At 37.2% G+C, this 15,956-nt stretch overlaps 1 protein-coding gene across 3 annotated transcripts in view; it reads left to right on the top strand.

Moving 5' to 3' along the window:
- The window catches only part of Xirp2 (xin actin binding repeat containing 2), a 64,606-nt gene that overhangs the window by 14,035 nt on the left and 34,615 nt on the right, over positions 1-15,956 (top strand). For all 3 annotated transcript variants that reach the window (XM_057755226.1, XM_057755224.1, XM_057755225.1), the window contains exons 2-3: positions 9,995-10,143; positions 15,227-15,364. In XM_057755226.1, coding sequence (XP_057611209.1) covers positions 10,087-10,143; positions 15,227-15,364 — 195 coding nt within the window. In that variant the 5' untranslated portion in view covers positions 9,995-10,086. The remainder of the gene's footprint in view (positions 1-9,994; positions 10,144-15,226; positions 15,365-15,956) is intronic.

Below are 15,956 nucleotides of genomic sequence, written 5' to 3'. Positions count from 1 at the left end.
GCTTTATTTCTAGCTTTAGAAATAAGGTCAGACAAGCGCTTCTTAAGATACCATATTTCTTAAGAATTTCCTTAGTATTTTCTTTCCAAGAAAAATATGACTGAATATAATGATGATAATTTGTCTCCATGGCACTGACTGACAAACAGTTGAGTGTCCTGCAAGGACAGGGTATCAGTTCCCCTCAGTGATGGGGAAGGGCAGATTTAAACCAAGGGAAAAGAGGAGCACCATCCTACCCTTCATCTGGGGAGCAGAATAGATCACTAGAAAATGAAAGTCATGATCCCTGCTCTACATTTTCTTCCTCTTTCAGTGAAGTCCATTTCTTTCCCTATTCTCTTAGTTCTATACCTAACTTTTCATTAGTGTTATCTCTGTAACAACCAAAGCAATGTAGTTGAACATTCTACTGTGATTTTCACTTCTAAATGCAAGCTTATAAGAATGAAAAAGGAGCCACTTAGAGCGGTAGAAACCCAATGTACTGTTTTCTCTTTCATCGGCCTTAGATTAGACTGAAATCAATATCTAGAAAGGATAAATATGTAGATACTTGGGAAGGAGGAAGGATTCATATCCTTAATTAAAAATTTTAGTTGGAAATGTAAACATCATATTTTAGTAAAACCATCTTTACATAAGAACATTGCAGAAAGAAACAAGTGTATATGCAGAAACTCAAGTAAGTTCAGCAGCCACTGTGCATGGGATTCTATTATTGTACGCACATGTGTATGTGTGTGTGTGAGTGCATGTTCATGTGTGTGCATATATGTATGATAGTCTACATGCATGTGAGCAGCAGAGGTCAACATCAGGTGGTTTATTGTTGTTTGTTTTATTTGGGGAATTGTATTTCAAGGAACACAGAGCTGACTAATTTGCTTAGCCTATTGGCCAGCCAGCTGTAGGGATCCACCTGTCTGCCCTTTCAATGTTAAGATTACAGATGCATATACCCAGCTTTTCAAAAATACTTTGACTTATTCTTGAGAATTTTACACATGTACAGTTGTGTTCAAATCCATCTCCCACTCCCTTCCCTCAAACTCATACTAGAACGTTTCTCCATTTCTTCTGCTCAACTGTCTTCCAGATAGTAAAGCCACTGAGTCCATTAGCACTGTCAGTATAAGCATGGGTATGTTTAGGACCATTCACTGGAATATGAGCAACATAAAAGGGTCACATTCCATCTCTCCCTTAGAAAGCCATTAACTACTTATACCTCCAAGGTTGTGGGTGGAGCTTCATGGGGCCCTTCTTTATTCTTGCTAGAATTTTGGCTGCTTGGATCTTGTACAGGTCTTTTGCATTCAACCACATTCACTCTTGTTTCATGTGTGCAATGGCCTTGTCAATCCCGGAAATCACCGCTTCAAGGTTCTCCACAACCTTTGGCCCTTACAGTATTTTATGTGTGTTTGAATGATTTAAACTTGGGCACTCGTGTTTGCACGACAGACACTTTACCGCTGCTATGATTCCCCAGACCTCGATTTTATCTTTTGTTCATTACTTCATCAGGAAAAACAGGAATAAAATCCCTACCAAACACGAGAATCAATGTACAATGCGAGGAAAGTGATGAGCACATAATAGCACTCATTGACTGACAGCTTATTATGGGTAAGAGGTCGGATAGCTCTAGAGAAGAAAAACGGCCAACAGGAAGCTTATGCTGAAAAATAGAAACCATCTACAAGCATTTATTGGTTTGACTTACTTGACCGTTTCATTGAAACTTAAATCATTTTGTTCAATTATCGATTTTCTTAAGCAGGCCAATTCTCTAAGTTAAGCAATTAATTAAAAATGTGTAATAGCAGTGTGATTAAATTCTCAAATATACCCAAGCTGGCGATATTTTCTTTCTAATGATTATCAAATTTCCTCTTAAATTCCGTTCATTCATATTTGCTCTTCTACCAGAAGTCATTCCCACAGTGTGATAGGATCTTGAAAGAGCATATGGAAAATCTATAAAGCAAGTTATCATTAGAATACAAATTAAATGGACATTTGACCCAAATGTGCTTTCTCTCTCTCTCTCTCTCTCTCTCTCTCTCTCTCTCTCTCTCTCTCCCTTTATGTCTAGTGTGTGTGTGTCTGTGCGTGTGTGTGTGTGTTCTTACTTGGACAGCAATCTATGTGTGTATAATGATTATGTTGGTTGGTTTCTGTTATAGTTAAGGTTTATATTGCTGTGATAATCACCTTGACCAAAAGCAACTTGGGGAGAAAAAGATTTGGTTTCATCTCACAGTTCATAGTCCACCATCCAGGGAAATCAGGGCATTAATCTGGAGGCAGGAGCTGATGCAGAGGCCATGGAGGAACACTACTTTTTAGGTTGCTTCCCAAGGCCTTCTCAGTCTGCTTTCTTATAACCCCAGGACCACATATCCAGGGGTGATATCATCTGTAGTAGACTGGGGCCTCTCATATCATTTACTAATTAAGAAAATATTATAGGATTTCCCACAGGCTAATATCATGGGGTGTTTTCTTAATCGAAGTTCTCTCTTCCTAAATCAATCTAGGCTCTGTCAAGTTGACATAAGTCAGTGCAATTTCCCAATGCTTTAGTCACAAATGACCATGCACATCAGGAAAAGTTGCTTTACCACAGTTACAGGAATCCAGTGTCCCAAAGGAGATTTACTATACAGAAATCAAGATGCTCTCTAGGCTAAGCTCCTCCAAGGATCTCCATGATCTGTTTCCTGCTTTTTCTAGCTTTCAGAAGCCAGATCTTGCCTACATTGCTTTTACCTCAAAGCCAGCAGTACGTAGAATCTCTCCTTCCCTCCCTCTTTACTTCCCTTCCTCCATTCCTCCCTCCTCTCTCTCACTACTCCCCTTCTTCCCTTCTATCCTTACTCTGCTATTCTCCTGTATCTCTCTTTCACATATGAAGTTCTTTGGGATAGCAATTTGCCCATAAGGAGAATCCAGGGAAATTCTCCCATATCAAGATGCACAGTATCTGCAAAAATTACCTCGTTCATTACAGGTGGTGACTGCTTGTTTGTCCTGGCTGCCCAGCTAGCTTAGACCTGAAATATCACAGAGAAACTGTATTAATTAAATCACTGCTTGGACCATTAGCTCTAGCTTCTTATTAGCTAACTCTGACATCTTAATTCAACCCATTGCTATTAATCTATATATCATCACAAGGTTGTGGCCTACCAGCAAAGTTTTAGCACATCTATCTCAGGCAGCTCCATGATGGCTCCCTGACTCTGCCTTCCTCCTCCCATGCTATAGGCCAAGCCAGTTTTCTTTATTCATTAACCAATAAAATTAACACATAGACGAAAGGACCCACACACACCACATTTTCATATAAGTTAATGTATCATAAGCTCTAGGGTCTGGAATATCTTTAGGACAACTCATATTTTGTTTAACTTAGGCTGAGTCTTCTCTTCTTCCTGTCTTGGGTAACTTCAGTTATAGGCTGTCTTATGGTATCTAGTAAGCAAGACTACTTGGAGAAGACCTGATAAGGAGGCAAGAGCCAAATCTCTGCCTTTCGTTGAAGAGAATAAATAATTAAAATAAATAAATAAATAAATAAATATTAAAATAAATAAATAAATAAATAAATAAAAATTGTGAATGAATAAAGTTCGATACAAATGCATGAAGGGTTGGAATTAGGGACAGTTGCAAGCACATATGCAAAATCATGATGTATTGGGTGGAGGTAAGATAACAGGGTGATGAGCTGAAGAAACTGCCTGTCCCCATACTGGAATGTAGTTTTCGTGCTGCTGCGGCATCCGTTGGTGCTCATTTTACTCCTCTGCTTTCCCTCATTGTGGTTAAGAGCTGGGATTTATTCAAGCCTGGGCTAGACACTTGCTTTTACATTTTATTATCTATTTCCTGGTTTTGTAATATTCAAATAAGGGTAAGAATATGAAATTTTAAATTGATTACATATTTGACATGACAGGAGTACGATGAATGCTTACAGAGATGAATTTTCTTATTAGCTGAGAGATATGCAAATATTAAAATTATAGAAAACTGCATTCCTGCTAATGGAATGCTATGTTGTGGCTAATGGTATCGTATTCTGCACACAAATCCAAACTTGGTTATAGGTCATCTATTTAGATTTGATAGAATTTAGCTCAGCACTTTCTCCACTCAATTCTAAATCAATTTCCCAAGTACTAAAAAGTTGACTTCTTTATAATACATCCAGAATAAAATATCAGGAAACTGCTGTATCACTGAAATGGGAGTTGACTTTCTTCCTTTCTTTCTTTCGTTTGTTTGTTTGGTATTTTGAGATGGGGTTTCTCTCTGTATGTCGGGCTGTCTTGGAATTAGCTCTGTAGACCAGACTGGCCTCAAACTAACAGAGATCCACCTGCTTCTGCCTCTGTGAGTGCTGGGATTAAAGGCGTGTGCCACCACCACCTGGCAGGAGTTGCCTTGCTGATTGTGGTAGCTAAGACTCCCTTGACCTCACAGACATCCATGGAATCCATCATCACATTATTGTTTGTTTCTTGGAACTTTTAAGTTGATGCCAGAGAAATTTCATGGAAAAATAGTTCAAATCACTTTCTTTCTTTTTTGGTTTTTCAAGACAGGGTTTCTCTGTGGCTTTGGAGCCTGTCCTGGAACTAGCTCTGTAGACCAGGCTGGTCTCGAACTCAGAGAGATCCACCTGCCTCTGCCTCCTGAGTGCCAAATCACTTTCTTTTTAAACAGTTCAACTTGCTTTTGAACCTTGCAGCCTCTTTTGAGTCATAATTATGACTGTAGTAGCCATCTGGGAGTCTGTTCAATGTTTTATTGTGTCTGTGATGTGAATCAGTCCACATCAGAAGGACCTTGTATCAGTCAGTGCTCTCTAGAGGAGCAGAACCGATAGAATAAAGTTATGTGTTCAAAGTGGAATGACTTACACTATACTATAATCCATTAAGGGCTGTCTCCTTTGTGAAAGGCAAACAATCGGAAAATTTTCGAGTCTGGATGTCTCACTTGGCCTTGAGTTTATGTTAGAATCCCAAAAAGGTAGGCTCTAATAGCAGAGAAGGAACACCTTAGCAACAGCACAAATGAACATGGCAGCGAGACTGAAGGCAAGTAGGCAGAAAAGCAAATTCTTCCTTTGTGTCTTTTTATGGGCTACCACCAGAGTGCACAACACAACGTTAAGGTGGGTCATCCTACCTCACATGATCCAATCAAGAAAAATCCCTCAACACGGGTGCAACTATTTGGGTTTTTCTTGAGTCCAGATAGGTCAAATTCACAACAACGATTAACTATCAAAAAAATCTTTTTGAATTTTCCTTCAAGTACTAACTAGGGATGCTTATAGTTGGCTCGTTTCTGGACCCATGTCCTTCGTGACAGAGAACTGAGAATTGTGATGAAGCCAGGGAACTAGACACAGAGGGCCCAGGTGCTCCTCCCACTCTACAGCTCACCAGTCATGTGACAAGGAATAAGTTTTATAAGCCTCCGTATCTCTGCTCTTTTTGCCTGAAAAACAAACAAACAAAAAAATAAGTAAGACAATCCTTCCATCATGGCATGACCAAGAGTATTACATAAGATTGTCTGACTTCACACAGGTCCACTCTTGTTGTTCACTGGCAAATCATCTCTAATTCTTTCTCCATAGTTCATTGACTTGTTGGTTGACTTGTTGGTGCTCTGTATTGAAGTTGAATGCTTAAACCCACTCCTTATTCTCCATCTCTAGTTTTCTTTTCTCCTAAAAACTTAGCCTAAAATATTTTGGCCTTGAACTTTTGTGCTTCCATTTCCAGTTTTCTTCCTGAATGACTTTATATAAGTGATATTGAGATAATTTATACACCAGACCATTCTACTGAAATCATTTTAGACACTACCCATGGTCTTCTAAAGACTTTTATCACTTTAAAAAATATTTAACACTTCACCCCAGACTGTTCTTCATTTAGCACATGTAGTGTTTGCAATGTCACCATCTAATTTTTCCAGCACATTTTTTTGGCATTGCTGTTGTTTCATCCTTTCTGCCTCTCTTTCTCTTTCCCTCTCTCTCTCATGCTCGTGCGCACATACATAGCACAGCAGGTGTTTCAGATGCTTTAACCAAAAAGCCCCGCCCCTGCACATCACATATATGCTTCCTGCAAGCTCTCACCTCAGCTTGAATAAGCACACTACCATTTGGCACTGTAAATGTTTGTTTTTATCTAAGAAGGTGAACAAACACTGGAGGATAATGAGACACCCTATGTTCTTTGTAGATGTACTAAAGTAAGCCTTAATAATTACATTGTTAAAAACATTTACTTGTAAGTTACTCTGATGAAATGAAAAGGGATAATAATAGGAACCCATTCCTAAATATCTCTTTTATTTTCTTATTGTTGATGTTATCTTGTGTTTCTGTACAGTGATATTGAGCACATGGAGATCCACATAGAATGGTCCTCTATCTTATTCATTATAATTTGTTTCCCTGGGGATTTTGCCTGTCAAGAATATAGCTTAGAAAACTTTTCTTTATTGATATTTAATATATTTTGTTCAACATTTTCTTTCTAAATGACTAGATTTATTGCCCATTTCTTCTGAGTCTATTATTAATCCCTGTCTTTCAATATAAAGTTTAATCTGTTTTCAATCAATGCCTAATACAATTGGTCTTATCAATCTATCTTCACATGGAAGAACTACCTAAGAGTCTTTTCTAGTTTTTGATTGGTTGCTATTGTTTTATGGTTAATATGGATACTTTTACTCTTTTCTTTATGGTTATCATTTTAGACTCACATAGACTCTGGGTTACCTAACTACATTTTGATTAACCAGTATCTGGTTATATACTTCCTCACAATGTTAAGTGTATAAAAGGGATATCAAATAGTGTTTGAATATTGTTCTTTCATCATAGAACCTCTTCATATGTCTAAATAATTTCTGATTGTATCTTAAAATTGAAATGTTCATAAATTTTTACCAATAAGTCGGTATGATATGGTATTTGATTGAAGTAACATCTGAGTTATGGTAACTATTTTCATTTACATTGAAATTTCATTTTCAACAATATATTTTTCTATTATATCTTACAATGTGATGTGTACGACTTCGATTTTCTCTGTTCTCTGTGTCTGCCATCTGCCTCCATGTTGTTGCTTGTATATCACTAGCTTTCAATCTGTGGCCTCCTGTAGTACCTTAATGTGTCAGCTGTTTATCTCTAATCTTGTCTTTTGATTTCACCTTGATCTTTGCTGAGAATTTGGCTTGGCTGATATTGATTGTATACAATAATGGGTGTCATTGTGACATTTCAATACATTATGAAGTTTCACATAGTCCATGTTTAGTAGGCAAAAGGGAAAAAAGCGTGATTCACATTCATTTAAGTTGTATGTAAATAAATAAGTTTTAAAGTGTCTAATGTCTAATGTTTGTATTTCAACCCATAGAATCTATTTTTTTAATTATCCAGTCATCCTTTCAATAAGACTTTTTCCAGAGCTACAGTCTGAAAATGTGCCTCTCATATTTCAAAAGCAATGAGAAATATTTACATTTAGAAAACACGCTGACAGAAGATCTGGCTTAATAAATGAGATAGTGACAAATCACTTGTCCCTATGAACCCAGCCACATTGGGCATTTTATGTGCAGACATTTTTACGGTCCTGGCAGCATTTAGTAGTAGCACACTGACACTGGATTTATGTATCAGTATGCTGGCCTTTATTTCACATTGCTACTGTATAAAGATATTCGGGCTAAATTTACAACATTTAATATTTTCAGATAATTGATGAGGCATGCCCATCACTTTTAATTTTTTCTGTTAATATGTAACTTGTATAAACCATTTCTAAATTGGAAACTTTCTAAATGGGTAGTTCATACTAGGATAGTTCATACTAAATGTGCGAATGACCCTTTTCTTATTCTTATTGATGGGAGTCGGTGAATATTGTTAAGTACTCTTTCTTTGAGAACATACTTGTGAAAGGAGGAGAATGCAGGTTATAAAAATCTCATTGCCTGCCCCTTGTTATAGTTAGTGTTTAGCCAGTGAGATTCATTATTGTATATCCTCTGAGAAACACAGACTGGTATAGCCACAATCTTCTTTGATTGATTGCGCAGACGTGAATAGTTGGTCAAGAATTCTCAGAACATACATATAGCACCAGTGTTCTTTGAAAACTGCCTCAAACATTAACTCCCTGTAAAAAGAGAAACTCAGAAAAGTATAATGAATTTCTGTCGTGTGGGAAAAATTGTAAATTGATTGATTTTTTTTAAAGTTGTAGAAGAAAAGTATGTGTATAACCTCTAGTTGTATGATGTTTTGGGAGGTAATAAACAAGAATAGACATAATAGCTTGGATTTTATGTATTATAGAATGAGTTATATCTCAAAAATGATCATACACACCTTTTTTTAAAGACAAATTGAACACTTAAAGAAAGGCATTTTGCATTTGGTATCTGAAACTTGTCTTTGTGACAGATTGTATTTTTTAATATTTAATTTTCTTTCAAAGTAATTCTCTGTACGTTATTTCTTTTTACGTGGTTCATCATGCTACACAAAGAATTAATGTTTTAATGAATTGGCAATTGCATTTGTATAAGCAATGAAAGAAACTGCGTACTTAGAGTGTGATGGATTCTAAACATAGTAATGCCCTTAGCATAGGAAACAACAAGGGACCCAACCTCCTTTTGTGGATAGAACTTAACTTATCTGCACAATGAATTACCTCTAAGGCACATAGACAGAAAACTTCTAAGACGGTCATTTGTGATGCTAATACTTATGAGGCTTCCGAAGAGGGTATGTCTAAATGTTTGGAATTTTGTCTTCTTCACGAGACACATCTAGCTTGTTCTCTTGTCCTATATACAGCAAATACAAATATGATAAAATAATCAAAGAGTTGTACCCTCTTTGTTCCAGAAGCTATAAGTCCTTAGAGTAAGAAGTATTGGAGTACATACTTAAGGGGTAAAACACACTCACGCATTCAGACACACACATGCACATTCACATGCATGCACGCACGCACACACACAAACATATATACACACACACACCATCTTAGAGTGAATAGTAAACCACAGAGTCCTCATGCCCCTTTCACTGAAAGGTAATACTGCGGTGCATGCTGTCTTATGGCTAAGGATGTGCTTAGATTGGCTCAGAGTCCCTAAGATCCTCTTGCTTCCAGTTACTATCATCTGTAGACTTGCAGTCAGTCTTTTGGTCTGGTACCAGGTGTGCAGCTAAACTCTTCTGTGCCTGGTAGATGATTTAATGGAAAAAATACCAAACTCTTTGACATGGGTGACAGCTGCTTCTAATGATATTATTTGCTCTTTCTTATGTGGCATCTCCCTTTGCAAATAAAAGTCAGAATCTACAGTCTTCTGTAGATTTTGGCTACATATACCTTCTTCAGTATTGAGGCATAAGAAATGATACGAAGAACAATTTTTCACTTGCTGAATATTTATTCCAACTGTACTCAAACCTGCACCTTAGGAAGTATGTGATGCTGGGGAGGTTTTGTGTTGTTGTTACTTTAACTACTATTTACTTCTTTTTCCGCCCACGGAAACCTTAGGAAAAGGATCTACCCACAAAGTTGTTAGAGACGCCAATGAGATGTTTATACAATATTTAACATAAATTTGGCATACAATGCTTGGAGAATGTTAATTATTTAGATTATGTCTCTATTAATAAATCATCATTTATCATCATCCTAACTTCAGAAAGGAGGGATGGGCAATAATAGCTCTATGAGAATATTCTCCTGTATGGGCATTTTCTAGCTTTCCCCGGAAGCTTGGAGAAACCCTGAAAATGTTGCGTTGCTTTGCAGACCAAGTACCTTAGAAGCCCTCGCTGGTCATAACTTGATGCTGTTTTCTTCTCAAGTTGACGCCTGTCTGAAAATGCTACATTTGTTTTCAGTGACCTTCAACCTTACGAAGCCCGGAGAAGCCAGTACTGCTGGGAGTGAGGGCGAGTCAGAGCTCCTCGAGGCGCTCTCTCTGAAGGAGCGGATGGCAAGATACCAGGCAGCTGTCTCCAGGGGTGACGCCCGCAGCTTCTCTGCTAACGTAAGCAACTCTGCAGAACTTTGCGTGAGGTGATATGCATGCTGTCTGTACATACTTCTCCTTTACTTTTGAAAAACACTAAGAGGACTACGCATTAAGATATTTCTTACAGAAGAGCCAAAGAATAAAACATAAATAAATAACGTGAATCGAACTCTGGCCTGATGAAGTGCAGGTGTACCTTTTGATGGTTGAATGAACCTGAACTATTCTCTTGACCCCTCCCCGAGCTCCAGTTTCCTACAGTGAGGAATGGGAATAGCTGTCTATCACACAGGGTGTTGGGGAAGAACCGGGGAGATAATTTATGTGGAAGCCAAGAGGCACTGCATAAATGTGTTATTATTGTCATCATTACCACTTAACCTATAGCTATTCTCCTCAGGAAGGTTGAGAATTAATTCCAAATTTTAATAATGTGGGCTGATATGCTGCCCTCCTCCGTCTTGTGTATCATTCATTGAAATTCTCTTGCAGTGTAATTTCTTTTGCTTTTCTCTGTATGCAATGAATCCATTAGGAGAGGCTTAATCAACATCGAAATGAGAGAGATTATCAATGCAGGCTCTTTACTAAACCAATTATGATTATGGGAAACTCTGAGATTCAGAAAGACCACCAATTTTAGAGCCAACCCATAATAAAGTGATGTTCAAAAGAATTGGTTGGATTCTGTATTCTGTGCCCTTCAGCTTACTGAAATATGAGGACATTCTTTTATAATTATAATCCCCAAATTAGCCATGAAGTATGTGTATGAGAGGGGGAGACATTGAGTGAGACAGAAAGAGAGAGGTTCCCAAAGGTAGGATTTAAAAATAGCTACTCAACATTTACAAATTATTTAGAGACAAGGCTGACTGTGCCAAATTCATTAACAGCCCTGAAATTGCAGATGACATTTAAGTTTCTCCGTAGTCATTAAAATACATTTTAGATACTGCATAGATTTGGAATGGGTGTGTAGAAGTGACTTAAGTAACTTCCATAACCCACAGTATCAGCTCAACACATCACTTTCTGTTGGTCTGCTAGTCTTCCTAGTGACCACCCCCTGCTGGATTGTTTAAGAACATCACTACACAGTAGTCTAAATTACAAGGGAAGCAGTAAACATCAAAATGTATAAAATCCTAGAAAAAAACTGGAAGCTATCAGATAGTTTCTAAGATGAGAAAATGCCTCATTAAATACTTGCTATTTAGTAAACAATGGTTTTACTTAGGGAGATTTAGATCTTTTTTTCTTAATTGGATAATATGTTATAAAACAGGTTAGTATCATGGTATGAACTACAGTTCCATGGTGCTAAAAAAACACTAAAAATGGGGACACAGCCGATTTGCAATGCAAAAGAAATTCTAATTATTAACAATGGCCCTATAAAGATGTTAACTGTTTAGCCACTGACTCATCTTCCTCTAGCCTTAACATTTTGTGATTTATTGACTTCTGCTACAATTATTCTACCTCCCCTCACCCATTATCTAGCTGTTAGGAATAACAACATTGCCCTAGTATACTCGTATGAGGTGATGTATTTACTACTGCTCACTGTTCCTTGTTGTCCCTGCAAAGGGGCAAAATATGAAATGCTATGAAGAAAAATATCCTTTGACCTTAAAAAAAAAGAAAAGAACAACTCTTTATGATGAGAAACTCTTTCTTGTTGAAAGCCTCCCTATCAAGGATTTAGTGAAAAGAAAGTGTATTTCAATCATTTTCATGTTTGGTTACTGTTTTTGACCACTGTTCTATGAACCAGAATCACTTCTGATAGTGATCAGAAATGAGGTGGAAATACCAAGCCCTGCCTGCAAGTCAGCTCTCACTGGAAGCTGAAAGGACTTCTCCCCTAATTCATGGGTAGTGAAGAATTAGCTGCTGGTGGGTCTGATTAACTGCCCATGGACTATACTCTCTTGTTTCTGGAGGTTATTGAGTACCTAACTAAAATGGACATGGGTAAATTAAATAATTCTGTTCAATAATAGATATGGAAATTTTCTACATAAAGGAATATAATAATTGATTTTATTTCTGCCCAAATTGTAGTCCAAAACTTTAGTGAAAATTATGTGCAAATGATTATACAATTATGAATTTAAATTCCTAGATCCATGAGGTCAATGCTCTCTTAATTATATTTAATGTTCTATTTTCATACAAGAGATTGTTTCGTCCCTTAAACGTCAATGGATCTCAAATATTATGATAAAGAAAATATTACAATGAAGAAGAACATTTATAGGCTCAAAAAGGTTTGTAAATAGAGACAAAGTAGAATAAAGGTCTTGTATGTCAGTGCCATCAAATGCTTAATCACTTAGCCCGATAAGGTTACTCATGACTCTCTTTCTACACAGTTGACACCAACTTTGTAGGTGAAAAATCTAGAATTCACAGATTCAGGCCAAACCAAGTCCCATGAGCTCGCACAGCTAACAGTGACCAACTGTTTACCATTGTGTTAGCTGCCAGCTGGCATTGGCAGCTCAAGGGGCACACCATGCCCATGGAACAGCAGCAGTCTGCAGACAGCCCTCATAGAGAGAATGACGTGATGTGTACAGAGCAACAAATCAAATGCCAGGTTCTCCAGGACAGCTTTATTCTCTTTATCTTATTAGCACACACCATAAATCTGTAAAAAAAAAAAAAAAAAAAAAAAAGACTTATTTCCCTGTCTGGTGTATGAAATAGAAGCTTCAGGAACTTTAGCTTAGGTTTTTATAAAATCTGGGATTACAATCACTGTTTGTCCATCTTCCCAAATTATGCTGTTTCCCTTTAGTCCTAGTACCCCAAAACTATTATTTTTCATTGATGAGGCCTTACATCTTAAGTTGGCCACTGTGTAATATATTTACCTAGGATTAAGTATTGAGAATTTAAATTAATTCATAATTATTGGCGTACCCATTACATTCCCACTTTTATTTCAAAGGCCAAATCTCAGTTATGAGGTATTAAAAGTAATACAGATGAGTTGGGGCATTCAGAGCAGGGCACTAAACAAAGTGAGACCACTGGAATGATTCTTTAGGTAGCTATCACTCCAGATAGGAACCAAACCTATAAATCCTGCAGTCTCACTCAGGTAGTTCTTCCTCTACATGAATAGTTAGTTCCAGGTAACCTTAGCACCATTGTTATCCTCCTTTGGGGAGATCTATCTGACTTGGTTTGACAAACAGCTACAGTGTGTCATACTAATAACAATAAAGCAGGAGTAGTAATATTCGCAAGGTTATGAAAACTCAGCAGCTCTTTGCACTTGTGTATGTGTTGGCTCCCAAAGTAGATGTCAAAGGAAAGGGATGGGTATAGCCGTATTTTAATTCACACTGTAGGTAAGAAGCAAGCTGAGATCCGATGCTTCTTTGAATACCCAGTTTTTGACATAAATACTAAAACTAAAATAATTAATTTATGTTTGATTTTGAATTGCTTATACTTTTTAAATAATAAGGTTCTTGATAATAATTAAACTTATATTTTAATTGCAATACAATCTATTTAAGGAGGTCACTTTCAAAATCTTGGTAGATGGGTTTAAAAGAACTATTGTGGCCTAAACTCACATTTCTGTTTCTTTACTCTCTTATATTGCAAAACTGATCTCCTACTTTCTCCCGATCTTAACATGGAATACATAGATGGATACAATCATTTCCCTTCCCATTGAGCAATTCTGAAATGACCAAGAAAGTATGAAGCCAGAGAAAAGTTGTTATGGTAATACAACTTCTCCAGGGTTTGACAGGAACTCATAGAACTCTGCACGAGTTCAGACTCCAGCACTTCCACATCAGTGCCTGAGATAGATGGATTTCTCACAGCCTTTCAAGAGTTTTAGGTAAAGATGCCAGGACCCTGGATATTCAGAGTAAGCAGGATATGAAGCTATCTGTCAGGACTACTGTGGTTTATACAGTCCTAGGCTCCCGGGGTTATTTATGTCAGCACTGGACCATACCCCAGGAATCCTGCTGTAGTTGAAAATGTCACTGAATCCCATCCCTCTCTCATGTAGAACCAGAAGCTTCCCAGGCAAAGGGCTTATGTGGGGTCAGGTTGCCTGTCACTTGGCATCCCATCTAGGCTTGAGTGCCTGCTGGGCTATGGAAGTTGTTGATTCATCAAAACGAAAGCCCTAGGCTCTTATGCACTTTCCTGTGACTCCTATAATCTGACAGGGCTCCTTGGTATCCTACAAGTTGTTTCTCTGGCTATGGACAGAGATCAGTTTTCTCATCTAAAAATATGCCCTCTATTCAAACCCTCTATTTATGATACTTGTTTCTGACAGGCCAGTGCTCAAAGCCAAACTGAGATGTGCCAGTTCTAGTGAAAAGTAGCTGGTTTTTTGTCTATTCATTGAAGCTATGATTGAGACCGACAGGTGTGATCGGATTTAATGCCTTCACTTAATGTCCTGCATTAAAGAACATAAGCTGTTTCACATCTCTAAATCTTAGGTTCTTCAGATTAAAATGTAGATAATTGGTGACCATAGCTCATAACAGGAGTGAACTGAGGGAAATATAATGTATGCAAAACTCACTTAGCACTCTACCTCTGGAAGCTTCAGTTTTTACTGATAGTTTTAACTCACTTACATAAGGCACTTTATTTCGTTCATCCAAGATAACTGAAATAAAACTTAGTGTTATTAAAAATTTTTAATAATCATTCTTGATAATGTGTCTGTTGCCTGTACAGATGTTTGAGATTTTAATGACAGCTTTACTTTGAGTTACAGTTGATTTAATTATTCTCATACCCACAAGTCATCTAGTATATTATTAGAGGAACACAGTGTTCCACCTAATATAGACATAAAACTTCATCTGAAACAGGGTAATATTACTCAGTGTTTTGAAGATGCATTGTATAAAACTGGTAGATGGCAAAACAACTGAACAATTTAGTTTCAAAGGAAGGCTGTCACAATCAGTTTACATTAATATCTCTTTTGGGTTACACCCATCAATAATTGTCATCTGTAATGCAAAAATAGCCTGAGTATACCGTCCACACGGATGAAACACTGAAGTGTCGTCCTCTTAAATCACTGTAGGTCATGGAAGAATCTGAAGTATGCACAGTGCCAGGTGGCTTAGCCAAGATGAAGAAACAATTTGAGAAGGATGAAATGACTTCAACCAGGAATGACTTTTCTGAGTATCAATACCACCACCAGAGCAGATCTGAGCAGGTACAGCCGCTGTGCGAGATGGGTAATTCATTTAGGGGTGAATTTGCTCTCACCAGTGTAGAAACACTCCTTCTCTGGTGGTAGAATTATCTCCATTTCTCATTTTAAAGTGATCATTTAGAAAATCATCTAAGCGTATTGATGTGTTGGTTTACTCAGCTGAAACATTTTGCCATGTGAGCCATGCTGGAATATTCTCTTTCAGTGTTTCTATGTTTCAAACATAAGTGAAAGTTAAATCGTATAACTTAGTCAACAAGTAAACAGAAATGCTGAGAGCAATGTTGGCATTGAGCTTCTGCTTCTAGGTTGTGATTCATGATAAACTATCTTTTAGTCGTTTGCATAGTTGAAATATGAAGCATTATTCAGTGTTCAGTGTTTGTTGTGGGAGTTCTATTTTGTTTTCTTAAAAAAAATCATGAAACATCAAGCAGTAGAATCCAGATGTTACAGAAAACCACATAATATGACTTTTGTTTTATAAAACTTTTTCTGTTTCACGACTTCAGAATCATATATATCATCAAATATTTTCACGAGATATAATGATTTTTAAATGTAAAAACCCATCAGACAGTTCAGCATGCAG

The sequence above is a fragment of the Chionomys nivalis genome, chromosome 22, assembly GCF_950005125.1.
Source record: "Chionomys nivalis chromosome 22, mChiNiv1.1, whole genome shotgun sequence".
In the NCBI taxonomy this organism is placed as follows: domain Eukaryota; kingdom Metazoa; phylum Chordata; class Mammalia; order Rodentia; family Cricetidae; genus Chionomys; species Chionomys nivalis.
Note: the sequence above shows the minus strand (reverse complement) of the source record. Positions and strands in the feature narration are given on the sequence as shown.